At 39.9% G+C, this 25,394-nt stretch overlaps 18 protein-coding genes across 18 annotated transcripts; 11 read left to right on the top strand and 7 right to left on the bottom strand.

The window, feature by feature from the left end:
- Positions 1 to 26: 26 nt before the first annotated feature.
- MGP12 (Mgp12p) lies at positions 27 to 359 on the bottom strand (the record flags this gene model as incomplete). Its single annotated transcript, XM_037286337.1, has 1 exon — positions 27 to 359. One exon carries the CDS (start codon positions 357 to 359, stop codon positions 27 to 29), a length of 333 nt encoding a protein of 110 aa, XP_037142232.1.
- Positions 360 to 574: 215 nt separating this feature from the next.
- On the top strand, positions 575 to 1,471 carry INM2 (inositol monophosphate 1-phosphatase INM2; the record flags this gene model as incomplete). The annotated part of the gene is made up of 1 exon (XM_037286338.1): positions 575 to 1,471. One exon carries the CDS (start codon positions 575 to 577, stop codon positions 1,469 to 1,471), a length of 897 nt encoding a protein of 298 aa, XP_037142233.1.
- A 440-nt stretch (positions 1,472 to 1,911) lies between these two features.
- NSE3 (Smc5-Smc6 complex subunit NSE3) lies at positions 1,912 to 2,715 on the top strand (the record flags this gene model as incomplete). Its single annotated transcript, XM_037286339.1, has 1 exon — positions 1,912 to 2,715. The coding sequence occupies one exon, from the start codon at positions 1,912 to 1,914 to the stop codon at positions 2,713 to 2,715; it is 804 nt and encodes a 267-aa protein (XP_037142234.1).
- Positions 2,716 to 3,027: 312 nt separating this feature from the next.
- Positions 3,028 to 5,082, top strand: NCP1 (NADPH--hemoprotein reductase; the record flags this gene model as incomplete). The annotated part of the gene is made up of 1 exon (XM_037286340.1): positions 3,028 to 5,082. One exon carries the CDS (start codon positions 3,028 to 3,030, stop codon positions 5,080 to 5,082), a length of 2,055 nt encoding a protein of 684 aa, XP_037142235.1.
- Positions 5,083 to 5,348: 266 nt separating this feature from the next.
- On the top strand, positions 5,349 to 6,563 carry MRX10 (Mrx10p; the record flags this gene model as incomplete). The annotated part of the gene is made up of 1 exon (XM_037286341.1): positions 5,349 to 6,563. The coding sequence occupies one exon, from the start codon at positions 5,349 to 5,351 to the stop codon at positions 6,561 to 6,563; it is 1,215 nt and encodes a 404-aa protein (XP_037142236.1).
- A 47-nt stretch (positions 6,564 to 6,610) lies between these two features.
- HG535_0A04490 (HAD family hydrolase) lies at positions 6,611 to 7,348 on the bottom strand (the record flags this gene model as incomplete). The annotated part of the gene is made up of 1 exon (XM_037286342.1): positions 6,611 to 7,348. The coding sequence occupies one exon, from the start codon at positions 7,346 to 7,348 to the stop codon at positions 6,611 to 6,613; it is 738 nt and encodes a 245-aa protein (XP_037142237.1).
- Positions 7,349 to 7,931: 583 nt separating this feature from the next.
- HG535_0A04500 (uncharacterized protein) lies at positions 7,932 to 8,462 on the top strand (the record flags this gene model as incomplete). Its single annotated transcript, XM_037286343.1, has 1 exon — positions 7,932 to 8,462. One exon carries the CDS (start codon positions 7,932 to 7,934, stop codon positions 8,460 to 8,462), a length of 531 nt encoding a protein of 176 aa, XP_037142238.1.
- An 86-nt stretch (positions 8,463 to 8,548) lies between these two features.
- RRP45 (exosome non-catalytic core subunit RRP45) lies at positions 8,549 to 9,466 on the bottom strand (the record flags this gene model as incomplete). Its single annotated transcript, XM_037286344.1, has 1 exon — positions 8,549 to 9,466. One exon carries the CDS (start codon positions 9,464 to 9,466, stop codon positions 8,549 to 8,551), a length of 918 nt encoding a protein of 305 aa, XP_037142239.1.
- A 201-nt stretch (positions 9,467 to 9,667) lies between these two features.
- Positions 9,668 to 10,732, bottom strand: RNH202 (Rnh202p; the record flags this gene model as incomplete). Its single annotated transcript, XM_037286345.1, has 1 exon — positions 9,668 to 10,732. One exon carries the CDS (start codon positions 10,730 to 10,732, stop codon positions 9,668 to 9,670), a length of 1,065 nt encoding a protein of 354 aa, XP_037142240.1.
- A 519-nt stretch (positions 10,733 to 11,251) lies between these two features.
- DDE1 (Dde1p) lies at positions 11,252 to 12,931 on the top strand (the record flags this gene model as incomplete). Its single annotated transcript, XM_037286346.1, has 1 exon — positions 11,252 to 12,931. The coding sequence occupies one exon, from the start codon at positions 11,252 to 11,254 to the stop codon at positions 12,929 to 12,931; it is 1,680 nt and encodes a 559-aa protein (XP_037142241.1).
- Positions 12,932 to 12,986: 55 nt separating this feature from the next.
- Positions 12,987 to 13,874, bottom strand: INM1 (inositol monophosphate 1-phosphatase INM1; the record flags this gene model as incomplete). The annotated part of the gene is made up of 1 exon (XM_037286347.1): positions 12,987 to 13,874. One exon carries the CDS (start codon positions 13,872 to 13,874, stop codon positions 12,987 to 12,989), a length of 888 nt encoding a protein of 295 aa, XP_037142242.1.
- A 316-nt stretch (positions 13,875 to 14,190) lies between these two features.
- On the bottom strand, positions 14,191 to 16,773 carry AAP1 (arginine/alanine aminopeptidase; the record flags this gene model as incomplete). Its single annotated transcript, XM_037286348.1, has 1 exon — positions 14,191 to 16,773. One exon carries the CDS (start codon positions 16,771 to 16,773, stop codon positions 14,191 to 14,193), a length of 2,583 nt encoding a protein of 860 aa, XP_037142243.1.
- Positions 16,774 to 18,070: 1,297 nt separating this feature from the next.
- YHK8 (Yhk8p) lies at positions 18,071 to 19,672 on the top strand (the record flags this gene model as incomplete). The annotated part of the gene is made up of 1 exon (XM_037286349.1): positions 18,071 to 19,672. The coding sequence occupies one exon, from the start codon at positions 18,071 to 18,073 to the stop codon at positions 19,670 to 19,672; it is 1,602 nt and encodes a 533-aa protein (XP_037142244.1).
- A 185-nt stretch (positions 19,673 to 19,857) lies between these two features.
- Positions 19,858 to 20,580, top strand: FSH1 (putative serine hydrolase; the record flags this gene model as incomplete). Its single annotated transcript, XM_037286350.1, has 1 exon — positions 19,858 to 20,580. The coding sequence occupies one exon, from the start codon at positions 19,858 to 19,860 to the stop codon at positions 20,578 to 20,580; it is 723 nt and encodes a 240-aa protein (XP_037142245.1).
- Positions 20,581 to 21,769: 1,189 nt separating this feature from the next.
- On the top strand, positions 21,770 to 23,392 carry SMF2 (divalent metal ion transporter SMF2; the record flags this gene model as incomplete). Its single annotated transcript, XM_037286351.1, has 1 exon — positions 21,770 to 23,392. One exon carries the CDS (start codon positions 21,770 to 21,772, stop codon positions 23,390 to 23,392), a length of 1,623 nt encoding a protein of 540 aa, XP_037142246.1.
- An 82-nt stretch (positions 23,393 to 23,474) lies between these two features.
- RCN1 (Rcn1p) lies at positions 23,475 to 24,062 on the top strand (the record flags this gene model as incomplete). The annotated part of the gene is made up of 1 exon (XM_037286352.1): positions 23,475 to 24,062. The coding sequence occupies one exon, from the start codon at positions 23,475 to 23,477 to the stop codon at positions 24,060 to 24,062; it is 588 nt and encodes a 195-aa protein (XP_037142247.1).
- A 224-nt stretch (positions 24,063 to 24,286) lies between these two features.
- On the top strand, positions 24,287 to 24,748 carry COX6 (cytochrome c oxidase subunit VI; the record flags this gene model as incomplete). The annotated part of the gene is made up of 1 exon (XM_037286353.1): positions 24,287 to 24,748. The coding sequence occupies one exon, from the start codon at positions 24,287 to 24,289 to the stop codon at positions 24,746 to 24,748; it is 462 nt and encodes a 153-aa protein (XP_037142248.1).
- A 162-nt stretch (positions 24,749 to 24,910) lies between these two features.
- On the bottom strand, positions 24,911 to 25,342 carry ELF1 (Elf1p; the record flags this gene model as incomplete). Its single annotated transcript, XM_037286354.1, has 1 exon — positions 24,911 to 25,342. The coding sequence occupies one exon, from the start codon at positions 25,340 to 25,342 to the stop codon at positions 24,911 to 24,913; it is 432 nt and encodes a 143-aa protein (XP_037142249.1).
- Positions 25,343 to 25,394: the final 52 nt, after the last annotated feature.

Raw genomic sequence — 25,394 nt, forward strand, 5'->3', positions numbered from 1 at the left:
ACATATATATTAGCTAATTTACAGTTTCATAGGAGCAATTTTATCTTATTACTTACATCCTTGTCGTTGAATCTGTGGAATACCTTGTACAGGGACTCGCTATTGGCATCTTCGATGTGAAGAACCGGTACATCAAAACAGTAATTGTCCCACCATTCCTTGTTCCTCGGTTCATCTATATCTACTATACGATAATGAAGTCTATCAACGAACTCCTCTTTTGCCAAGAGCGTCCTCATGCTATTTTTAAAATTATCACATAGTCCACACTGGTTCTTCGAAAATAAAGTCAGATACACTACGTGTCGATCAAACGCTCTGGCTGAGGAACTAAACCCCCTATAGAATAATTTCAACATCTCCCTGAATGTTTTTCTGCCGCAATTGGGTATAGAATTTCAAACTTGGGCATTGGACACTGTAACGCGGCACCTGAGCAAGGAGTATAGTTTTGTATAAATAATGTTATAAAATAAGTGTCAGAGAAAGATCATTCAATAGCGAAAAAGGGAAGTAAAATTTCAAACTGAACTAGATTTAGTTAGGTGAATTATCGCTAGATTAAATTCTGAACATGTCCTCCCCAAAAAGTCTTCCATTAACAAAAGAGGAGTTGAAAGATATCGAATCGACCCTCATTAATATAGTTAAGGGTGAAGTTAACTATCTGATAAAAAATCGAGCCGGGGCCTATTTCGATTCATACAATAACAAGGCTAACGATGTTGATTTGGTAACTGAAATTGACAAGAAGGTGGAAAATATAATTCGAGATGCACTAACTTTCAAGTATCCTGCATATGGGTTCATAGGTGAAGAGAGTTATGTAAAGGGTGAGTCGCAATTAGGCACGGATAAATTTTGGTGTGTAGATCCTATTGACGGAACAACAAATTTTGTACACGGGTATCCTATGAGCTGCTGCTCGATTGCACTAGTTGAAAATGGGTTCCCTGTTGTTGGAGTTGTTTCCAATCCATCCTTGGGTCAGATATTTCATGCATCAAAGGGCAATGGGGCATTTCTAAATTCTGAAGCAATAAACATTCTACCAAGGCAACTGATCTTGCAAAAATCTCTAGTGGCTTTCGAAGGGGGAGCTGAGCGTACTGAAGGGCCGGATGGTAATTTTGATGCAAAAATGGCAACCTTGAAGTCTTTGTTAAGTGACAAGGGAGCTCATATTCACGGCGTAAGATGCACGGGTAGCGCAGCTTTGAATATGTGTTACGTATCAATGGGGCTGTTTGACGCTTATTGGGAATGCGGTGTCAACTCTTGGGATGTAGCTGCTGGTGCTTGTATCCTTGTTGAAGCTGGTGGAATTCTGGTTGGCGGTATGCCACAAGATTGGAGAATTCCATTAGATAATCGATGTTATCTTGCCGTCAGAGGCGGTAGTAACCCTGAGGAACAGAGATGGTTTGTAGAAGCATTTTGGTCTCACGTGAAGGGAAGAATATCCTACTGAGTATTTGAGGAATAGCGCTCAAATGTGAACGGAAAGTCCCTTGCTCTTGTATTTAAAGCTTAGTTTACAGTTACGGTGAAAGATAGGATGACGAAACACCCAGGACTGTAGCGGTTACGTGACATTGGAGATTACAGTATTGAATATGTAGAGTCAATCACAGAATTAAGTACAAGGTTTTAGCGCAAATATACTGTAGTTTTTTTGACAATCAAGATTTGGCAATAATAATACTCTTTTCCAAACGTGCTTTAATCACACCTTTTGTGTGTTGTGAATTTTTCGTATTTGTAACGGTAGGGTGGTGCTTCTTATATCGGTTAATGCATAAATACTACATACTTTTATTTACTCTTCCGTCATACAAAAAATTCAATATACAGGACACAGGGCTGATTCCTAGAAGACAGTCCACGCGACGTTAGTCAGGGGATACTAATATGACCGCTATATCTGGTGATGACTCTGATGTAGATCCAAAGACTGCTGCCGTCGTAAGAAGAACCGTGAGATTCATTCTAGCCAGCATTGAATCTCAATTGACAGTAATCAGTAAGAATCGTTTACAAAATGTCGTTCGTGATATATCACAACAAGAGAACTCATCAAGAATACCTTTCAATGACCTGGTTAGATCCGCCAGTGAACTCCTCGAAGACGTCTTTGGCTACGAGCTCCGACGATTAGGAACTAGGTCTGAGAAGTTCATCGTACTGAACACACTAAAACCGTTGCCACGTCTAAATGAATTTATCATCAAATTATGTGAAAACACAAAGACCGATTCGTTTGCGCATGATAGTGAACACATTAGCCCAAAAACAAACTGTCTGAATAGTACCTTTCACGACCAAGATTTAGCTTTCAAAGGCGTTCTCACGGTGACACTGTGCACCGTTCTCTTCTCCAAGAACCATATTTTGCAACAAGAGCTATTGGAACATCTAAGCTCCTTCGGAATACCGACTGATGGCAGCAAGATTCCTGTCATCAATTGCACCATAGATGAACTGCTCAAGACTCTTGACAGGCGAGAGTACCTCTATCGTGTCCAAGACAGCGCAGATATTCAAGGTGAGACAGTTTTCTACAGAATTGGAAGAAGAACCCAACTCGAATTTGATCTTGACTCCCTTGTCCTTCTAGTACGATCAGTAATGGGGCTAGCCGAAGATCAGCATTCCACTCTCAGGGAAGACATAGCAAGGAACATTGCTGACTCTTATAAAAGCAATACTCTCTAATCAATGAAAGGATTTACGAGTCCCGACATAACCTAGATATCCTTCCCTTCTAATTCTCTGTAGCATTGTGTTTTTTCACCCATATTTCTCCTGCATTTTTTTCTTTTCACTTTAGTGCCTGGCACCCTCGTTAAACGAGCTGGAACGAATAAGATTGTAATGTCGACTTCTGCAAAAAATACTGAAGATATTTGAGGTGCAACCAAATAGAAGTGACAAGCTTTGTACACTTCTTCAGTGAACTTGTCAGTTGTGCAAGGAACAAATTAATATTTTTTGGTGCTCTGAGAATTAAGTAAGAGCATTCGAATAATGATATTGGGTTTAGATAATACGGACTTTTACGTGTTATGTGGATTGGCATTGGCAATTGGCCTTTACTTGAAAAGAGACACACTCAAAGAGCTGTTTATGAGTAATGATGATGATATCACGATAAGTGGTGGGTCCCGTGATATAGTGGAGGTTCTTCGTGAGAACGGTAAGAATTATTTGGTGTTGTTTGGATCCCAAACTGGTACTGCCGAGGATTATGCCAAAAAGTTCGCCAAAGAGCTAGCCGCTAAATTCGAATTGAATGTGATGTGTGCTGATATTGAGAAGTATGATTACCACAACCTAAACGAGTTACCATCTAATGTGGTGGTGTCTTTTTTCATTAGTACCTATGGTGAGGGTGACTTCCCTGATGGAGCAGTGCAATTTGAAGAATTTTTGCAAAACGCAGAATCTAGCGATCTAGAAAATTTGAAATATACAATTTTTGGCTTAGGAAATTCAACATATGAGTTTTATAATGGCGCTGCTAAGAAAGCAGTGAAATATCTTGACCAAGCAGGTTCCAAGATCATTGGCAAATTCGGTCAAGGTGATGATGGTGCTGGAACTACTGACGAAGATTTCTTGTCATGGAAGAGTGATGTTTTGGAAGTTTTGAAAGATCAATTACATTTAGACGAACATGAACAGAGATACATCCCTTCGTTTAAATTTGAAAAACTCGGCTCGATTGAAGAGAAAGTTTCCTTGGGCGAACCATCTCTTCAGTATTTACCATGTAATAAGCTTTCTTTTAATGATGAGAATATTCAGCTAGGTCCATATGATCTACATCAGCCCTTTGTTGCACCCGTGGTAAAAAGTTTCGAGTTGTGTAAGGGTAAGGAACGTAGTTGTATCCACACCGAGATTGATATATCTGGTTCGAACATGAAATACTCTACGGGTGATCATGCTGGTGTGTGGCCTTCGAATGCCGATGAAAAGGTAAAAGATTTCCTTGACATTTTCAATTTGGATCCTGAAACAATTTTTGACTTGAGTCCTTTAGATTCGACAATAAAGGTTCCTTTCCCCACTCCAACAACTATCGGTGCAGCTGCGAGACATTATATGGAAATTACTGGTCCAGTTTCAAGACAAACTTTTGGCCTTTTCGAGCAGTTCGCTCCAAATGAGGATATCAAAGCAAAAATAGCTGAATTGGCAAACGATAAATCTGCTTTCGCTAAGGAAATTCATGGTAAATATTACAATCTAGCAGATGCTTTGAAAGAACTTTCTGGTGAGAACAAGTGGGATAAAGTCTCGTTCGTTTTCTTGATTGAGACCATTCCTCGTTTGCAACCTCGTTATTACTCTATCTCGTCCTCATCCTTGTGTGAAAAGCAAACTATTCATGTTACTTCCATCGTGGAAGACTTTCCAAATCCCGAAGGTGGTAAGCCTGTCGTAGGTGTTACAACAAACTTGCTGAGAAACATTGAGTATGCCTTCAATGGTAAGGACAATAAAGATTTACCTGTTCATTACGATTTGAATGGGCCTCGTTCTCTGTTCAAGAACTTCAAAATTCCTATTCATGTACGTCGTTCAACATTCAAATTACCATCAAATCCTTCAACTCCTGTCCTCATGTTTGGTCCAGGTACTGGTGTAGCTCCATTCCGTGGTTTTATCAGAGAACGTGTTAAGTTTATCGAAAATCAAGAAAATGTCAAACTGGGTAAACATTTGTTGTTTTATGGGTCTCGTAACAAAGATGATTTCTTATATCAAAACGAATGGCCAGAATATGCTAAAAAGTTGGATGGTTCTTTTGAAATGATCGTTTGTCATTCGAGGTTACCAAATGAGAAAAAAGTGTATATTCAAGATAAGCTTATTGAGCGTGAAGCAGACGTTTTGGGAATGATCAATAACGGTGCCTTCATTTACGTTTGTGGTGACGCTAAAGGTATGGCTCAAGGTGTTAGCGCAGCTTTAGTAGATATACTTTCTCGCGGAAAATCAATCGAGAAAGCTGAGGCATCTGAAATGATCAAAATGTTGAAGACGTCTGGTAGATATCAAGAGGATGTCTGGTAATTTGCATAAAACCACTCAAGTTGCTTAAAGCATGAGGAATAATAACTTTATTTACATTCAAAAATGAGAAGCTTCATTTGATTACCTTCTTGTATTACCATTTATAAACCATATAAAATAAGAAATGGCTCTGTTTTGAAGTCTCTTTATTTTGCTCTTTCCTTAGTTGAAGAGGTTTTCAAACATTGTTTGTTAGCTTGTCTTGTCATAAATCCGCAAAAATCCAAGTTCTAAAAGTGCCATTGAGAAGTGCTAAGTATCCCAAAATGTCTTTGAGATGCCTAGTAAACCTCCAAAGTGTGTCTGTAAGAAGAGGTTTCAAAAGAACTCAATTTTCAAGGTATTTAAATACAAAATTTGGGGCGATTCAAAAAGATCACGATAAGATTGAACTCAAAGAGCTGAAGGTAAAGACAGGCAAAACTCCTAAAACTCTGCAAGATCCTTCTCGTTTTCTGAGAAGGACATCTGTTTTGAATGTCCCAAATACTTCAGTTTCAGGTAATAATGCATTGGAACAGGCTCTTGCAAGTTGTTTGAAGGTAAGACCCTGTACTACTATAACCACTGCCGAAAGATATGATCTAAGAGAATGTATAAAGCTGCTGAATTCAAATGACTTACAGCCTACAAGCTTGATTCCAGATGAAATTATTACCTTCAGGTACCAACGCGATGGCAAGGACGGAGACATCATGATTCTTGGCCAGAATGCATCTATCACCTGCTGGGGATTTGATGAAGCGTTCGTTACTCAGAATATACTGGGTTTAGTCGAAAAAGCAAGAGTAAATCCTCTCCCGAGAGAAGCATTCGAAAGTGAGGATATGGACTATGTAGAGATAGAAAATAAGGACGATTTTCAAAGGAATCAAACTGAGCTAACCAAAATATCAAATAATGCTGCAAGCTTGTTGACGAATTCGGAGGCAAGCTTTTTAGCTGGAGACTTAATCGTCATCAACTCCGGTGATACTAAATCTAGATTGCTTAATAAGGCAGCATTTTCAAGTGGTTTAGCGAGAAGCACAAAATTGGCCGTTCTTGAAGGTTCCATGGAGAGTCATATTTTTAACACAAGAATAACGACGGAAAAAATATCAAGAGGTGTCAAGTTAAACTTAAAAGAAAGCGATGCTTTGAGATCAATAGGGAGATTATTTTTAATTAGAGGAAAGTTAAATCTATACTCAGAATTGATTGAAACGCCAGATTTATATTGGAGTGAACCTCAATTAGAGAAGATCTTCAAGCAAACTTCAAAGTACTTAGATATTGGACCTAGAATTGCTATATTAAACACTAAGCTCGATTACTCAACTGATGAATGTCGAGCTATCATTGGAGTTCTCAATGAAAGGAAAAGTGCTTTTCTGGAATGGATTATTATCTATCTGATCACTTTGGAGATCTTTTTCGAATTGTATCATTTCTATGAACGTTATTGGCTAGTAAAAAAAGAAATCAAGAAAGAAATTTAGTTCATTTTATATATCATGTAAATAGAAATGTATATACGTGGTTGCTTTTATCTTGACATGGCCTTTTCAATATCGATCGTAATACCGTGAATGTTGTCGTTTCTTGTAACTGTGACCGCAGACAAATCCTCAACCACATAGTCGGCCCCAGCTTCAAACAAAACGTCCTTTGGGTATGTTGTAGTGATGCCAATAACAAGAGACCCAATGGCTTTTCCAGCTTTTATTCCAACCGGTGCGTCCTCAAAAACGACAGTTCTGGATGTCTTAAGATCTAGGCCATGAATTTTGCAGAGCTCAACTTTGGCCGCAAAGTACCCTTCTGGATCTGGCTTTCCACGTTTAACGTCAAACCCTGTGATAAAGACATTTGGTTTGCCCACTTTCTTTAGCAGCGTATCAAACCATGAAAATGCCAAGTATGGCGATCCGGATGTAATGATGGCCCATTTCCGATCAACAATTTTGGCTTTTGTCGAGGTGTCTACATCCAAGCTCAGTAATAAACTTTCAGCTCCCGGAACCACTCGAACAGTATCCAAATAATCTGCACCTAACGACAGTTCGAATTCTTTCACGGCTTTGCCGTCTCTATTATCTAGCAGTGGAAAAAACTTCTTGAACATATCCTCCGTCCTAGAGCCATGGGAATGTTTAAACAATTCTTGTGGGTCTACTCTATGAGTATGGCATAATCGTTTCCAGGCACTTTCAGCTGCAATGGTGGTATTGATGATGGTACCATCAAGGTCAAATAAGCATAAATCTACTTCAATAGAGGGCATTGACAAGTATCCGAGACGGTTTACGCACTTGCAATCTCACAAGTCTCATGGTGATCCTTTTGATTGAACAACCTTGGCTTTGTTTTTGTCAGATATTTATACGTCAGCTAACGGACATACCTTGAAAACATAGTACAAACAAACGGCATTAAGCTTTCAGACATCAAAAAGATGGCTCTCGAAGGTGATTGACCGTTTGATTTTCACCGGGCTGTAGGTGATAGCACTATAGCCGTTACGTTGTGGTCTCTGAGAGATATCAGACATCTCTTTTCTCTTATGATCTCAAGTGACACAAAACTCACAAAGAACTTCACGGATTGCTGTTGTCCGTTAACGTCCAACTTGGAAAAGCATGAAGATCTAGTTAATTATTATGATAGGAAACATCCCTCGATTGATGCAACAAGTCTTACCGACTTTTTTAATATCGGACATGCAAGTTTTTGTGACACAAAGTCTCAGCGACGACGGAGAATATGCAATTGACTTAATCTGCTCTCAGCATATGTGATATTAGTCTATAGATATAGTTATACTTTCAAAGTAAAGCAAAGAAAGTATTGAGGTACTTGCTCAGAAAATGGTACCAAAACTTCTGCCCAGCATTGACAATAACGAATTATATTACGACGAAAACAATATTAACGAGGCTATAGAGAGAGAAGAGCGACATGATCAATGGATGATTCTGCTGGAGAGTATACAATATTTGATAATGGGACTGCTTATTAGTCTTATCCTTGAAGGGCTTATTGTGGCTATTATCTTGTATGTTAGGAGCGGCATATCGGCAAAGAATAAAGAGAGTGACTGCAGTAGCAATGCAGAGGGTTTATCAGCAGCAGTATTGGACAGCTCCAACCTATACCCAATATTGAATTTAGCGGGAGAAAACAGAAATATGTACCTAAAACCTTTGAACTCTGATAAGCTTTTGCAATTAAACGACAATGGTGATATTGTGAAATCTGATAATCGAACAAGATACTCAATGGCTGATGAGGAGCTCGCCAAGAATACTACAGACCTAATTCACGTTAGCGCAGGCCATATTCGCTCAAGGGAGCTGAGCTTGGACTATATGGCACTGCAAAATACATCAAAGTGCTAAATTTTTTAGATTAGTCCTAATTATGCATATTTATGGTACAATAGTTCATAAGAATTCCCTTTCCTCTTTTTTTGTTGCTCGAAAACTTAGGATTCGCGATTGTTCTCAGAACTTAAGATTTCAGCATACTTGTTTCGTTTTTTTTCATCTTTCTTCAATTCCTCTAGGATCTGGTCAGTAGTTTTTTCTGCAATAGTGTAGGCCTTATGGCAATTTTCCATTAAGGAAAGTGCATCCATTGGCAATCCACCAGCTTTCGAAACTTGAACAACTTCACGGTTTTTGTTTAGAGTCACCGTAAGCGTACCATCTCTGAGTAACTCTTCTCTCAAAGTTGCATCTATAATTGCAATTTCAGCATTGGAATCACCTTTGATATTCTCTTCCGTATCCTGCGGATTGAAAAATGAAAAGGTAACACAAATTGGTATATGTAAAATGCCCAACGAAACCGGTTCTCTTTCGTCAACTGGATGTACGGTAATTCTGTCACCAAGCACCGTGATATCGGGCTTTTTGTAGTGTAGTAGCGCCGTCATCACAGCAATACATGAAGCATCTATAAAGCCACCGTCACAGTCCAAGAAATGAACATCCGCTCTAATAGCCCAGCACTTACTTCCTGCCACGATACATAGGCCTTCGATATCCAGCGCACCGGACCTTCTGACTGCTTTCTCGATAATTCTTGCACAAAGTACCTCTTCGTCTCCGGTGTTGTTTCCGTTTTCAAATTGCGGTCCTGCCATTGGTGATGACTCTGTCGAGATTAAAAAGAGTCCCTCGAATGGTCTATCTTCGTAAGGGTGAGTAATAGAGGAGCTGATTCTACACTGTACCTTCGTTCCTCCCATAACCACGGTAACATCGCCGTACTCTTTACCGAAACTAATATCAACATTTCTAAATTGATCAAAGGATCGTCCATCCAGTCTATAATTTTGCCTCAACGCCTCCAAGATGAACTTTGATTCAGAAGCAGATATCTGGATATCCTTAGCCATTATGAAAGTCAATTGCTAGACCTCGCGGTTATATTCGACAGGCCTTACAGAGATGCATCTACTCAACTTGACCGGCAATTACAATTTTTCAGTGCTTAAATCTGGTCGTTTTCAATGATGACCACTGTGACTAAATTACAATGACTGTAATAAACTAATGATCGCTTCAAAAGTTAAAAAAAATTAATTTGATTATTTTATTTATATTTTGGATTGCTTCGACTTCTTAAAAAATCCATCAATTGATCCCTTACCTGATGCAACATTTACTTTTTTATTAATGGCTGATTTTTTGACCACTTTCTTCTTTGGCTGCTTCGCAGAATTTACCGAAAGTCCTACTGTCATTGCCGCATTTAATTGTAATTCTTGTTCTTTCTCTGAAATCAACTTTGATTTTTGGTGGTTATGGTACGTATCGAAAGCTTTAGAGATGTTTAATTGAATACTATCCACGGATTGTTGTTCTGGCGAAAAATGCACAAGATTACTGTAGGCAGCTTTGGGAATCAAAGATATGAGCAGGTTCACGCTCATGACGACCTTCAGTGCCTCCGAAAGCTCTTGTGGTAGGTTATTCGGCATTGGTAGACTCTTCGGAAGTCTAGCTAAGATTTTCTGGACTTTCAGGATCAGATATGCGGTGATCTTATTGCTGGTTATCTTGTAGAAAATTTCACCAGCCTCTTCAATTGGCTCGGCGATGTTTGATAAATGACTTTGTAAGGTTTCCAAAGGTACGCCTGACCACGCAGGGTCATGGCTGTCAACTAGTAAATCGTGATAGTCTCTTGCGGTGAGACATGGGGGGTGTGCAGCAGGCTGGCCGCAGGTTTGCGGTTCAGTCGTGCCTCTTGTATAATCTCGTTCTTCAGCGACGATGCTGTTCCTATGGTAGTATCCGATAAGATTGAAGGTTAAATCATACTTCGCTGCAAATTGAAAGCAGCCGCTTTCAATCACATAGCTGTCACTTCTGTCTTCTTTATTCGTTAAAAACACGGATTTTATTGGCTGGTCATCGGTAGTGTAGTGGTATTTGTCATCTGCCAAATCAGACTTTGCATTATATTTGCAGCTTTTGCTAAATACATGAGATCTAAGTTCGAAAAGCTGACCATTTGATCCTAACATAAGCCTAACGCGTTGCTTTGAAGAAGTATTCGATGGATGTGGCAAGGAAAAAACTGTAATGTGCTGCTCATACTTGGCCAATGCAGATGGTAAAGCAACAATGGATGACAAAGTGGTTTTGTCAACTGTCATGATGCGATACTGCGGCTTGCTGCCTTTATGCTGCTTCTTTTATCTTTCATCATATATGATATTGAAATATTATCAAAAACGCGTGAGAGAATCAAGGTGTTGAAAGTCACATAAATCGAAAGCACTGATCTACATAATATTGGGCATGACGGAATCTTCTGAGAAACCACTTTAAAACAGTGCATGACAAATGTCATAAATATTCAAGCAGCTTTCGTCCTTCCGGAAGGAAGATATTTTAATTATTACGTTGATTCTCTTAGTGTCTGAAGTGACTGGCGTCATTGACGTTGTCAATGTTGTTAATACTGTGTGGATGATCCACATATATATTGGTTATTTATTTAATTAAACTGCAAACCACTGGGCATCGCATCTATTCTCTTTGTGTTTATTATCATCTGCGAGATCTCGTTTAAAGACGTCACAAGAATATGAATATATAAAAATCAACGAGACATAGAATCAACTACTCCTCTACACAACCGCAGCATATCTACTGAAGTCTAGTTGTGGAAGATGGATTACATGTATATGCTGAAGCTAATATTTACCACATTCATAGGGGTATTTGGTGTCAATTGGTTGTTCCATAAATTTTACATTAGCAGCAAAAGAGATTTCACATCAGTTGCTTATAATCAGCAAGCCAACATTTCAAGTGTCCGGAAAGAAAATGAAACCGCACACTATAGAAACTTTTTGGTTCCGCTTGGATTCCCATTAATCACTGGGTTGAGTCTGTCTTTGAAATATAAGATTAGAAATGGCAACTTCGCAGACGTTTGGAAGGCAATTATGGAGTTGGCTGGGAATAATACCATTACCTTTAAGAATGGTGCTGAATCGGTCAATTTGAAAGAGGTAAATGGTATGGCAAGTCACTTGTTGCAACTATGCGACCAGTATAGAAATGTGGGTATTGCTGTTCCACAGTCCAGCTTGCAAGGATTTGTAATGTCTATTGCGGCAATGATTGGCTCTGTCAAGGGTTCATTGAAACCCCATTTCCTAGCATCAATCCCTCGTCAGAAATTTGAGGATATGGATGTGCTACTTATTAGCTCATGGAGTGCTTACAAGATGCTAAATGGCAGCGAAAAATGGTATAAGCTGGTTATAGTATGTGAACCTATGAAAGATGATATCGATGTTCCCGATCACGTTCAGTCTTGGGATTCTATCTTGCAAGGCTACGTCATAAACGCATCATTTCAGTATACACCTGCGGAGGATAATTCTGATGACACTAAAATAGCAGTATATGCCACATCATCTTGGAATGCAACAACAAGTTTTACTCAAGGTTGTTTGGTGAGCGGGATCGCGTCATTTATTCAGGGATTCCCCTCTGGTCACCAGTTAACATGTGTGGATTCATTGGCCGTTGCTGGAAGATTGGGAGACGTCGATTTGAGTATTCATTTTTGGCATAAGGCACTGGCGGTTCTTCTTCATGGTGGTTGTCTTTCGTTCGTAAGTGAACCGGGAGCAGAATTGAAAAATCTTCGAGGTTCGACATTGTTATTTTGTGAGCCCAAATTCCTGAGCCATATTTTGGATGAGATCAAGACAAGAAATTGTTCACTATGGCGGAAATTAAGGTTTGCATGGGCCACCGCTTTACTTAGCGAAGGTGTATTCACAAACTCCGGTCAGTCTCCATTTGCTGCTTTGGATGAGCTAAGATGTGTGTTTGTGGCAGAACATATACAAAATACCCAGTTAGTGTCTTCATTCCCGGAAAGAATCCCCACAAGACAGCCCTCATTCGCCGCATTATCACGAGAGCTACTTACAAGCGAGAAATTGAATTCTATAAGAGCACAACTTGGTAGTAGAGTAGTTGTAGAACTTTACTGTCCATATGTTGTGATGGGGCCTCTATTTCAAACAAGCTTTTACGATTACAGAGTTTTACCAAGTTCTGTTGATTCTGATTTCTTATGCTGCGGTGCAATTTCAACAAATTTGGAAGGTAAGTTGGTAAAGACTGATGAGAATCCTGAGTTGGATGTTACCAAAAGACAAGGAATGCTATGTGTGAGAGGGTTCACAATTGGAAAGCCGCTGGATCACGATCGTCTTGAAGCCGCAATGAAACTCTCTGCTAAATTTAGTGGTGGTGAAGGTTGGATGCCAATGGTCGGAATATTTGGTCTTTGGGGGAAAGACGGTTGCCTATACATCTATAAATAGCCTTTCCAATTTATTCGTTTATTTATTTTCAAATTGCATAAAGGCAGATTCTTACTCAGTCGTACTTCAAATGGCCTTTGACACTTTTCCAGAATTCCTTTATATAAGTTTCTTGCTCATCCTCAGCAGAAGGTTCCGTACCTCTAACAACGAGATAGGCTCTATTATCGATATCAATGTTCCACTCATCAGGATTCGCTCCAACTAAACGACCACCAGTTTCATTAACAATGCAAACACCGGCTGCAACATCCCAAATGTAACAGCCACCATCCCAGTAGCTATCCAAATATCCTAGAGCAATGTAAGCTAGCGACATTGCAGAAGATCCAAGATTCCTGAAGCCATGAACAAAACCCCCATCACAAGATAGTAAGTTCTCGTACGTAGCCATCTTTGTTTTGAAATTGTCTCCCTCTCTTGCGGAACCAGGTTGCAATGCAACTATAGACTTGTTTAACAGCAATGGGCCCATAGATTCAATTTTCTTTCCGTAATCGTATTTTTCTCCATTAACTCTCACACCAGAACCTTTAGAAGCCGATATCAGCAGGTCAAGATGTGGATTATAGATAACGCCTACCACAGGAATCATATCAACACATAAAGCTAAAGAGGTACATGAAAACGGGAAATCATGAACAAAGTTAGTAGTTCCATCAATTGGATCAACACAAAAGAATGCTTTATTATCTGGCCTTGGGTCACCTTTCACATAGCTTTCTTCGCCAATAAATCCGCAATCTGGATATTTGCTAGAAATTTCAGACTTAATGATGTCTTCTACCTGTCTATCGATCTTCGTCACAATATCTACAGCTCTTGAACCTGTCTTTAAATCATAATTTTGTTGTGTGCCCGCTTTTGATTTAATCAATGATCCAACCTTATGGACTGCCAAATCGCAAAGAAATTGTTCTACTGAAAGAAAATCTATATCCATTATATTTCTCTGCCTAGTTTATTAAAACCTTCTCACTTGTCTATCTTCATTTATTGTAATGCCATGTGCGAAACCAAGGTAGTAAAATGAACATGTCTGTATATCATCTATTAAACCACCTCGCGCCATGAAGAAAGATTCATAGGAAAGTAAAAAAAAAACAATAATAAAAAATAAGACAAGACAAGAATTTTTCTTAACAGTTAAGTAGATTATGAGTAATCCTGTTCTTATTTCATTACGATCTTCAGTAAATTAAAATATTTACAATTTTCTCATTTTTTTCAGCATTGAAAAAGAAAGCAGAGCCCTGAGCTTATTCGAAGTAGCCATTATCTTCCAGGTACTTTTCAACAATTTCACGATCTCTGTTAATCCATTGAGCCTTAGAAGTGATGGTATCTAGAGATTGGGCAAGACTTTGATCGAAACCCTTAGTGGATTTTTTCTCAAAGAAGGCTTTAACTTCTTCAACAGCTTTTAGTGAAGTGAATCCAGACGTACTAATAACGACAACAGATCCTAACATAGATAAACCAGGTGGCAATCTCTTGGCGATTTCATCCCAATTTGTTTGCACCCATTTCCATAGAGCTTCAATACCTTCTTTGTGAGCCCTCATACCTTGCATCGGGATATAAATGTCTTGGTTCAACACAGTTCCATCGAAAAGATAACCTAAGGTTCTTTCCAAAAGCTCAGATTCTTTAAACCTACCTAATGTTCTTAATGCAGCTAATTTTTCATCGTTTGATATTGGGTTGTTGTAAATATTGAAAATCTTTTCATAGTTTTCAACACCACCCCTTCTTGCAACGATATTAAAAACGATAGGTTTAATCAAAGCTGGAATTGCTTTTTTATTACCAGAAATATATTTTTCAAACATATCTAATGCAACTTTTTCAACTTTTGGATCTTTCGCACCTGCTGCTGTACCAAACATGGTAACTTTCAGGCGTTGAGTGGCAAAGGAATCGCTGGCATTAAACTCCCAACCCAATGAATGAGCTTTCTTACTGACCAACTCTCTTGTAAAATTATCCAAAGCATCTTTAACGTCTTGTGGTTCAAAAACCCAAGTAGATTTCAATGATGATATACTATTGACAATTTGATCCCAAACAACAAAAGATTCCTCTTTATTCCATTTTGAAATTAATTGTAAGAAATTTGTTGTTGAAGTATAACCAGAAGCAGATAATGCTTTAACATCAGCAACCAAACCAGTACGATCTTCAACACTCAATAAATTCGATTGTTCACCAAATTTAGCCCATCTGTCATCTGAATAGGATGTGATGTATATTCCTGACTGAGCCCCGTTAACTTTGAAAAATCTTGAATCTTTTAGTTGAATAGTTTTTTCTCTTTCGTCAAGTACCAAAGAACTATCGATACCATCCTTAGAAGCTAATGCTAAGAATACTGGATATAATGTCTTATCCTCATCATCCTTCACATCACCGGTTGATAAATAACGATTTTGTTTGAAAGTGATCTCATTACCATTTTCAGTAACAGTAATGACAGGATAACCAACTTTTTTAGTCCAAATATCCATGACTTTACGAACATCTTTACCGGAGGCCTTTGACAATGAATCCCAAAGATCTTCAGTCTTTGCATTACCATATTTAAACTTATTCAGATACTCCGAAACACCTTTAACAAAAGTATCCTCACCTAACCATTTTGAAATCATTCTTAATAATGATGCACCTTTTGAATAAGAAATTGCATCAAAAATTTGGTTAATTTCATCGGCTCTTTTGACTGGAACTTCAATTGGATGAGATGATCTCAAAGAATCTAATGCTAAAGCATGTTGCAAAGTATCGGTAACATATTGCTCCCAAACTTTCCATTCTGGCTGAAATGCATTACAAGAGTACCATGACATCCATGTTGCAAAACCTTCATTTAACCACAAACCTTCCCACCAGTCCATGGTAACTAAGTTACCAAACCATTGATGAGCTAATTCATGTTGCACAACTTCTGCGACTCTTTGGATACGATCTAACGTTGAGTTTTCTTCATCTAGTAGAAGATCAACGACTCTATAGGTCACTAGGCCCCAATTTTCCATGGCTCCAGCAGAGAATTCATGAACGGCAACATTATCCATTTTTGGTAGGGGATATTTGATCCCGAAAGATTTCTCAAAAAATGCTAATGTCTTCGCAGTCAAATCGGCTGCATATTGACCGTCTTTTTCATTTCCTGGGGTAGCATAAACTCTAACGGGTATACGGAAATCTTTGTTTTCCACGAACTTCAATTCTGCAACAATGAATGCAACCAGGTATGTGGACATTTTTGGAGTTGTATTAAATTTTGTAATTTTTTTACCATCCTTGACACTTTCAGTTTTAACATCCATATTAGATAAATGAGTCAAGGAATCATTTGAAATTAATGTCACATCAAAAGTCGCCTTTAGATTTGGCTCGTCAAAACAGGGGAATGCCCTTCTTGCATCTGTTGGTTCCATTTGTGTTGTTGCCATATATTTAGTTTCACCGGTCAACTTGTCCTCATACTTCGCTCTGTAAAATCCCGCCATGTTATCGTTCAAAATACCAGTGAACACGATATCAAGTCTAACGTTCTCTTGGGACAACGTGCCCTCAGCAAACTTGAACTCTGCAATTTGATTTTCCTTGTCGAAAGAAACCTCGGCGTCCGCGGAGCCAATCTTGGCAGAATGGATCTCAATATCGATCAAGTTCAATTGAACGGTATCGACGTCTTTTTCATTGACTTTCAAATCAATCTTGACAGATCCGTCAAACTTGAAAGTTTCAAAATTGGGCTCTACTTCCAAATCATAATGCAATGGAGTTACGTTACTTGGTAAAACTTCACGTTTATCAGATGGTGCCGCACTAGACATGATAATGTAATAGTTGTGTGTTAGTTTTATGCAAAAAAAAGCTTAGTATAGTAAGTAAAACACGAATTGACCTACAACACTAGTTCAAGGTATTGTCAGCGGTCTCCCCAATCGTCTCCCTTACCTTTTATTTCTCTAAATCTGACGACTTTTGACACAAAAACTCTTTTTTGCCACCTTATTTATACTTCTAAAGGAAACAGCGACGTAACACCCTTAAAAAAAGGGCCTGTGCGGGTAATGAGTATTTACAATGTAACTGTTAGCTACCTACTACAACGGTATTACCATTAGTTCAATGGCTATCGCAGCAGCAATTGGACCCAGCAAACCTGATTGCATCACCCTTGTATCTTGGAGTGGGAGGTCTAGAGTTTTGTTTGCCGCTTGTCTGTCTGTCTTGTGCAATTCATCGTGCGATGCCGTGCAGTTATATCCATCGTCTTGCAGGAGAACGGGAAGGTGAGAAACCAGTTTTAGAGACTTGATGTTCAACTTGCATCAGGGAGAGCATGGTATTTCGAGCGAGTTTCTTATACATACGTTTTTCTTTCTGCCATAGCTTGGCATTTACGACAGGATTGTTTGAAGTAGGTTCTGGCCAACCGCAAAGAGGACAGTTGGACACAATGTTCGGAGCGCGGATTAAAACTGCGAATATGGTCACGGGATGCGATGGATTGGGGTCTTGGTGCAGTCACTAGACTGGTCACCGATCTCAAAGAGATACAAGTCCGCTTTGCGCCGTTTCTGATCCACGTTCTCGTGAGCAACCCACCGAGCATTCTAATGAATTATACTTGCAAGTTATTTCGCAAAGCAGCAATTCAAGAGAGGACACGTCTTGCAGGCGGTTTGTTTCTCTTTGTTCTTGTGTCACTCCTTATCGCAGTTCGACGGATTTAAATTAAGATCTTGATCAAATTTTCAACGCAGAAAGCTCAGTTTTGCCAAGAAAAAAATAGCTTAAAGCCGTGAAAGAAACACCCTGGGGCACTTGGTATCCTCTTTCTATCTCGATCTCGGTATCTCGTATGAATTTCTTGGTTCATTTGGAGAATACAGATACTGTTTAGGTTGATTCCTTGCTTGCTGTGCTGCAGGTAAGGGACGGTGTTACCAGTTGACTCACTTTGTAACATTCATGGATTCGAAGTACATACTGAAAAAAGGAAAAAAAAGTAAATTCAAATACTATTAAAACTGAAAGTCAATTCGCCATCATTGTCGAGTTTCTTGGCTGTTGCTGCTTCTGCAACCTAGGGTGGCATTACAAGTGAAACGTTTACCGGTCAGAATGGGTGAAAAGTCTTCGAAACATGAGACTCCAGTTGAGATCTCATCAGAACAAAACAGCAATACATCTAGGAATTCATCTGCCCAGTGCGATAATAGGAGGGATGCAGAGATAGAAAGAGCATACTCGCTAATGCCTGATGAAGATGACCTTGAACGAATGAATACGCTTGCTTCGCAGATGCGAGTTGACGAGAAGGATTACGAAGTGAGATTTGATGACACCTTAGATGACCCTGAAAATGTGGCAAGACGAATATCGAAGGTGCGGAAGTACTACATATCGATTTCGATTACTGCTGCTTCTCTCAATATAACCATGATTTCGTCATGTTGGGCGCTGGTGGCTGAAAAGTTCATGGCGAAATTCCATATCTCAAGAGAGGTTGCAGTCCTTGGAATTTCGTTCTACATATTTGGACTAGGCGTTGGTCCTCTATTACTAGGGCCACTTAGTGAGCTAGCCGGAAGGAGACTCACCTTCATATTTTCTTTGTCGCTAAGTATCGTGTGGCAGTGTTTAGTAATATGGTCCACGACTATCGAAGGCGTTTTCTTTGGCCGATTCTTGTCGGGTTTTTTTGGGTCAGCCTTACTTAGCGTTGCTGGTGGAGCTATAAGTGATATATTCAGCAAGGATGAGGTAGGGATTCCAATGACGATCTATACACTCTCGGTATTTTTTGGGCCATCATTAGCACCTATTATTGCTGGCGCATTCGCACATGACGATTACAGATGGTCATTTATTGTCTTGCTGATTTCATGTGCTGTAACTCTGCTTTTAATCATCTTCACGGTACCTGAAACTTATGCACCTTTATTGCTTATCGAAAAGGCAAAGAGATTGAGAAGGGAAACAGGAAACGAAAGGTTCTTCGCACCTATGGAAGTCACGAGGAAGAATGCCAGCGTTGCAAAACTTGTACTGACATCAGTTCGAAAACCATTTGGCCTTTTATTCCGGGACAAAATGATGGCAGTACTTTGCTTCTATACTGGTCTAGTGCTTGCAATTATTTATCTGTACTTTGTCGCATTTCCATACATTTTCCCCACGTTGTACAATTTCACAGTTTTCGAAACTGGTCTATCGTATTTGGGTCTGATGATCGGTATGATCATTGTTTCTCCAGCTAGCATTATATTTCAAAAGAGATATGAAAGAAAAGTTATAGCAAATAACGGTCAACGTACCCCAGAGATGAGATTCGAGGCCTTATTTTACGGTGCGTTTTTAACACCAGCGGGACTCATGATATTTGCTTGGACTTGTTATCCCTCAGTCCACTGGATTGCACCTTTAATTGGAAGTGCGGTGTTCGGGGCAGGTGTCTTTTTTGTGTTTGTTGGTGTTTTTAATTACACTGTTGACGCCTATCGAAGATTCGCAGCTACAGCAATGGCATGTAATTCATTCGTTAGAAGCACCATGAGTGCTGTTTTTCCCCTGTTTGGATTGCAAATGTATCAAGGCATGGGCATAAATTGGGCAGGATTCCTCTTAGCCATGGTTGCAATTACAATGATACCAGTACCTTTTCTCTTTAGCAAATATGGTGCTTATTTAAGATCCAAATCGCCCTACGCTTGGGATGATTAGGCCAATCGAATCATGCTGAGAGTTTTTTATGCATATATATCATGTTAATCAAAGTGAAAAAAAAGTAAAAAATTTTATTGTGTATATATAAAAGCCCGAAAGAGCGGACTATTCAATGATATTTATTTTATTATTATAATAAAAAGAGACTTAATTAACACTGCAATTGCAATTGACTTCTCAATATGACCGTTACAGCCCCAAGATTGCTATTTTTACATGGGTTTTTGCAAAATGCCAAGGTTTTCTCAGAAAAATCTAGCGGTATAAGAAAGCTGTTAAAGAAATCTAATGTCGAATGTGACTATTTGGATGGTCCAGTGGTCCTTGACAGAAAAGACCTTCCATTTGAAATGGACGATGAAAAGTGGCAGCAAGCGTTGGACGCACAGGTCAACAAGGCGTGGTTCTACCATAGTGACGTGTCTTCCGAACTTGATCTTTCTGATTCTATCAAATACGTCAGTGATTATATCAAACAAAACGGACCATATGACGGTATCGTTGGATTCTCACAAGGCGCGGCTTTGGCGTCTATTGTAACTAATAAAATCACTGAATTGAATCCTGAGCACCCAGAGTTCAAAGTCAGTGTCTTGATATCGAGTTACTCATTTACCGAACCAGATCCATCTAAACCGGGTCAGCTAAGAATTGCTGAAAAATTCCAATCTGGTTTCACACCAAAGAAAGATAGTAAGACCAGGGTTATCTTCATCTATGGTGCCTCTGATCAGGCTGTACCAGCTGTAAGAGCCAAGTATCTTGCCCAAATCTACAAGGACGCTTGGACACAGGACCCAGAACAGGTTCAAGAATATGAGCATCCAGGTGGCCATATGGTTCCTAACAAGAAGGATATTATTAGACCTATTGTGGATCAAATAAACAGCGCCATGAACGCTTGAGCTCTTACCAAACGTGCTTGATGAATAACAAAATGCCAGCATTCTCAAGACGTGATGTTTGGTGTAAAAAGTTGTTTCATATCGCTTTCTCCCATCAAATAGAAAATAAGGACGAGTTAAATTAGATAGATTTTTGCTGCATAGCCTGCATAGCCTGCAGAATGCGCAACCCATGCCGATAGATATATAACTCGTTCAATGGTTGCCTCTTTTAGAATCCGTGGTAAGGAGAGAGCTCAGAAAAGCTTCGAGATTACTGAGCAAATTTTGATAGAGTACTTTAGTTGTATTTAATATGAATAACAACCTACAATCTTTTTTTCTGGCAGTATTTCATCATCCATGGTGCGTAGTTAGCACTAAAAATGGATACACCGTTATAATCAGCATCGCTCGCACGTTTTTGTGAAGAATAAAAATTGTGTCTTGATGGATGGCCACAGCCGGTCATTCAAGCATATTCAGTACCCGTTAACGTTTGATGGTAAACCTTTGTTGAGGTTGTCTGAATGCGGGTACGCGGTGGCACTTCTCCAAGCCTACAGCATTCAAAGATGGTGAACAGGGAATCCGTAATCAAGACTAAATTGGTTGATTCCTGCGTTTTGCACGATTCTGTCACGATGAGCCTCGCGCAGTTCACTGGCACGCCCACGATCGAGCAGAGGCTTAAAGTACCCTGAAAACTTGTGCCAGCCGTGGTTTCACCTTATATGTGCCGTCATATTTGCTCTATGCTCGGCAAATGCTACTTCAAGGATTGCGGGCTGCATTTGGCGTTTGTACCTTGCAATTCGCAAACTACGGCCAGGTACATTCTGTGTCACAACGCATCAACTCTGTGACTATAGTAACCTAAAATTGGCTGCCAAATACGTCCCAGCTGTTTGGATTCATATGGATGTAGACAATACACATTCACTTATTTACCCATTTATTAATTCCTAGCTATAAATAATAAAAAAACATTATTACTTGAGAAATAAACAGCCTGCGCGCACGCGAATTGAACCTTCTAGGCGGGTGCGCATTAAACAAGACGTTATAACTACCAAGAAGCACAAGGCTCTTGCGTGGAAGAGACGTATTCATCATCTGAGATCTATAAAGGACACTGATTGACAAGCTTTGTTTGGCCTTTTACCCTCCCAAAGTTTTAAAGTTGGGCCATACAAAGTAACCAGTACACATGGCAGTTCAAGAATTTGAACCGCTTCGAAGTGAAGAGACTAGTGGCTCGCATTCACGGCCTCTAAGGCGGAGTAAGACTGTGACATACAATACAGTAGTGCGTGTGCTTCGCAAGTATGCTAAATTTATTGGGCCCGGGTTGATGGTAAGTGTCTCTTACATGGACCCGGGAAACTACAGTACAGCGGTGGCCGCTGGATCTGCTCACCGTTACAAGCTATTATTTAGTGTTTTGGTTTCTAATTTTATGGCTGGCTTTTGGCAATGTTTATGTGCCAAATTGGGAGCTGTGACGGGATTAGACTTGGCGCAAAACTGTCGAGTGCATCTACCACATGGTTTGAACATTGCGCTTTATATCCTAGCAGAGATAGCCATCATTGCTACCGATTTAGCAGAAGTCATAGGGACCGCGATATCATTGAACATTTTGTTTGGCATTCCCTTGGCTCTGGGAGTTGTGCTTACTGTGGTGGACGTATTGGTTGTTTTGATGGCATATAAATCAAATGGATCGCTTAGAGTAATTCGATGGTTTGAAATGTTCGTTTCGGCGTTGGTCGTAGCGACAGTAATATGTTTTGCCATCGAATTGGTGTATGCGGATCTAGGATCTGCCAAAGACCTTTTCAGTGGATTTTTGCCAAGTCGAGCAGTTTTCGAAGGTGATGGATTGTACTTAACTCTAGCTATTCTAGGTGCAACTGTCATGCCTCATTCTTTATATTTAGGGTCTGGTGTTGTACAACCAAGATTGAGAGATTTTGACATAAAAAATGGTCTATATCGACCAACGGAGGATGATATTGCCAATAATCACGAGGACTATAAGCCTTCCATCAACGCAATTGATGATACCTTGCATTATACGGTGGCAGAACTACTTGTTTCACTTTTTACCGTGGCACTTTTTGTCAACTGCTCTATTCTAATAGTCTCTGGTGCTGCTCTTTACGGCAATTCACCAAGTGACGGAAGCCAGGAGGCGGATCTTTTCTCCATCTACAACCTTTTATGCACCTCATTATCAAAGAGTGCTGGTACAATATTTGTACTTGCGCTACTCTTCTCAGGTCAAAGTGCAGGTATCGTATGCACCTTGAGTGGACAAATAGTGAGTGAAGGTTTTCTGAATTGGACCATATCTCCCAGCATTAGAAGAAGTCTCACTCGAGGTGTTGCTATCACACCGTGCTTGATCCTAGTGCTAGTGGCTGGACGCAACGGATTGAGCGGTGCGCTAAACGCATCTCAAGTCGTCTTGTCACTTTTACTACCATTCGTCTCAGCGCCATTACTTTACTTCACAAGCAGCAAAAAAATAATGAGAGTAAGACTCCATCCCCGTGAACGTATCGAATTAACAGATATGCCCCTGGATGAAGCAACTGAGAGACAATCTGTTGACGATGAGTCAGTCCAGAAACCACCGCGAGAACCTCTACAAGAATCACTACTCGAAACATACGAAAATACCTGCCAAGACGAGGCGGTACTCTACAAAGACATGAGTAACAGTTTACTCACTACTATAGCATCCGCGGCACTATGGCTACTGATCTCTGGATTAAATTTTTACATGTTGTGTAGTTTTTCAACAGGCCAGGATGTTCATCTGTAAAGGACACCCGAAATGAAAAATTCACAGCACATATAAAAATGTTGATACAAGTGTATGTACATAATAAAATATTCTGACGGCGATGAACGCCGTAACCAATACTATTATCATAACCTCGAAAGACGAAAATGTGCTAGACCTGCTAGAGTACTTGCAAAGCTGGCTGCTGGAGCACATACTGCGAAGAATCGAGATCACGGCGCAACACCCCATGCAACTCATCGTGTTGAGAAAGTTCAAAAGAGTTCTCATAGTATCACCCAATCTGCAAGTATCACAACAAGTCATGTCCGTACCCATGCAGCATTCATTATGCAGAGCTTACTCACCACTAGACACCAACGAATCTACAGACTATCTAAAGGTTCCAAAGGCCCAAAAAATGTTTCTTGTTTCGCCCCCCAGTTCGCCCCCACCCGAATTCGACTACTCTCGATGTGAGCAATCACCCTCGGAATCCACCCCTCCTGTTAGTCGGGATCAGAGCAACCAAGGCCCTGTGACAATCTTGAACAGTAGTGTCGCTAACATAACTGTATTTCCATGTGCAGACGAGACCTCGCAAGAGGTCTTACGCAAGACCTACCGCGACGCAGACATGGGCACCTATCAGCCCACCTCTATGCCACCAAAATCCATCTTCGACGACTCTGATGATGACCTCGAGTAGCTTTATAATCGTCTCTAGGTAATATATCAACTCATAGTCCTAATCAACGAACCAATCACATAGCCTTATTTTTTCTCATATGTTACCCGCCCGCCAAAAAGGGCTGAAATTTTATCGGATAGTTTGGTAAATGCTTGAAGTAAAGCCTTATAATGAAGATGTGGATGATCCAACAGGGCATCAACTGAATTTAGAAGATCAGCGAATTGTTGCCGGTGACAAAAATGCTATCCAGAACATTGTTTAGAAGTGTAACCCCATCGATCATTTCCAGAAATGCGTTGAGAACAAGTGTGCGTAGTAGCCCAGTTGTCAGTGCGAGACTGACATCGTTTGCACAAATCAGAAAGTACTCCTCAGAGCATGAAGATGAGACCTTCGAAGAATTTACCGCGAGATACGAGAAGGAATTTGATGAGGCATACGATCTTTTTGAAGTTCAAAGAGTCTTGAACAACTGTTTCTCATACGATTTGGTTCCAGCTCCGGTCGTTGTTGAAAAGGCTCTCAGAGCAGCAAGAAGAGTGAACGATTTGCCAACTGCCATCAGAGTGTTCGAAGCATTGAAATACAAGGTGGAAAACGATGGGCAATATAACGCATACTTGGACGAATTGAAAGATGTCAGAGAGGAGTTGGGTATCCCATTGAAGGAAGAATTGTTCGATGCACCAGCTGCTCACTGAGTTGTATATTCTATTATGATCCTTCTTCCGACCACGTATTAAAAATTCATGCCTATTGTTATTTATATATTATTATTTATACGACTCTGAGATAAAAAAGAAAACACAAAGTAAATATTCATTATTTCGAATAAATCAAAAATAGCCACCCTGATTCACTCCCTAGTCCTCGTCGTCACTATCGACAACGGCTCTTCCGGTTCTCTTGTGCCCTATTCTGTCATCGTCATCGATTTCTTCTTCGTCGCTATCCAGAGTTTCCTGCCTTACGGCGTCTGCATCATCGGAGTCGCTTTCATAATCACTCGCACTATCGTCGTCGTCATCATCACTTTCGCTTCCACGGCCAGTATTCACTTCCTCCACGGCATCAAACCAATCGCTATACACATCCACTGGTTGAGATAGTGCATTGATCCTTGTTTGAAACGATTGACCACAAATTTTACACTGCAGCGATCCTATACAGTTTTTCTTATCCAGTGTGCACGATACTGATTTCTCGTGATTACAGAAGAGACAGTTGAACTTTGTATCCAGCTTTAGCACCAATTTTTTGGCTGGTGTTCTCGTTGACTTCTTTCTCTTACCCATTTTTGGCTGTTTTCCTTTACTACCTCTCGAATGCTTCCAGAAGCTCTTTGAA

Source organism: Zygotorulaspora mrakii, chromosome 1 (assembly GCF_013402915.1).
Source record: "Zygotorulaspora mrakii chromosome 1, complete sequence".
Lineage (NCBI taxonomy): Eukaryota > Fungi > Ascomycota > Saccharomycetes > Saccharomycetales > Saccharomycetaceae > Zygotorulaspora > Zygotorulaspora mrakii.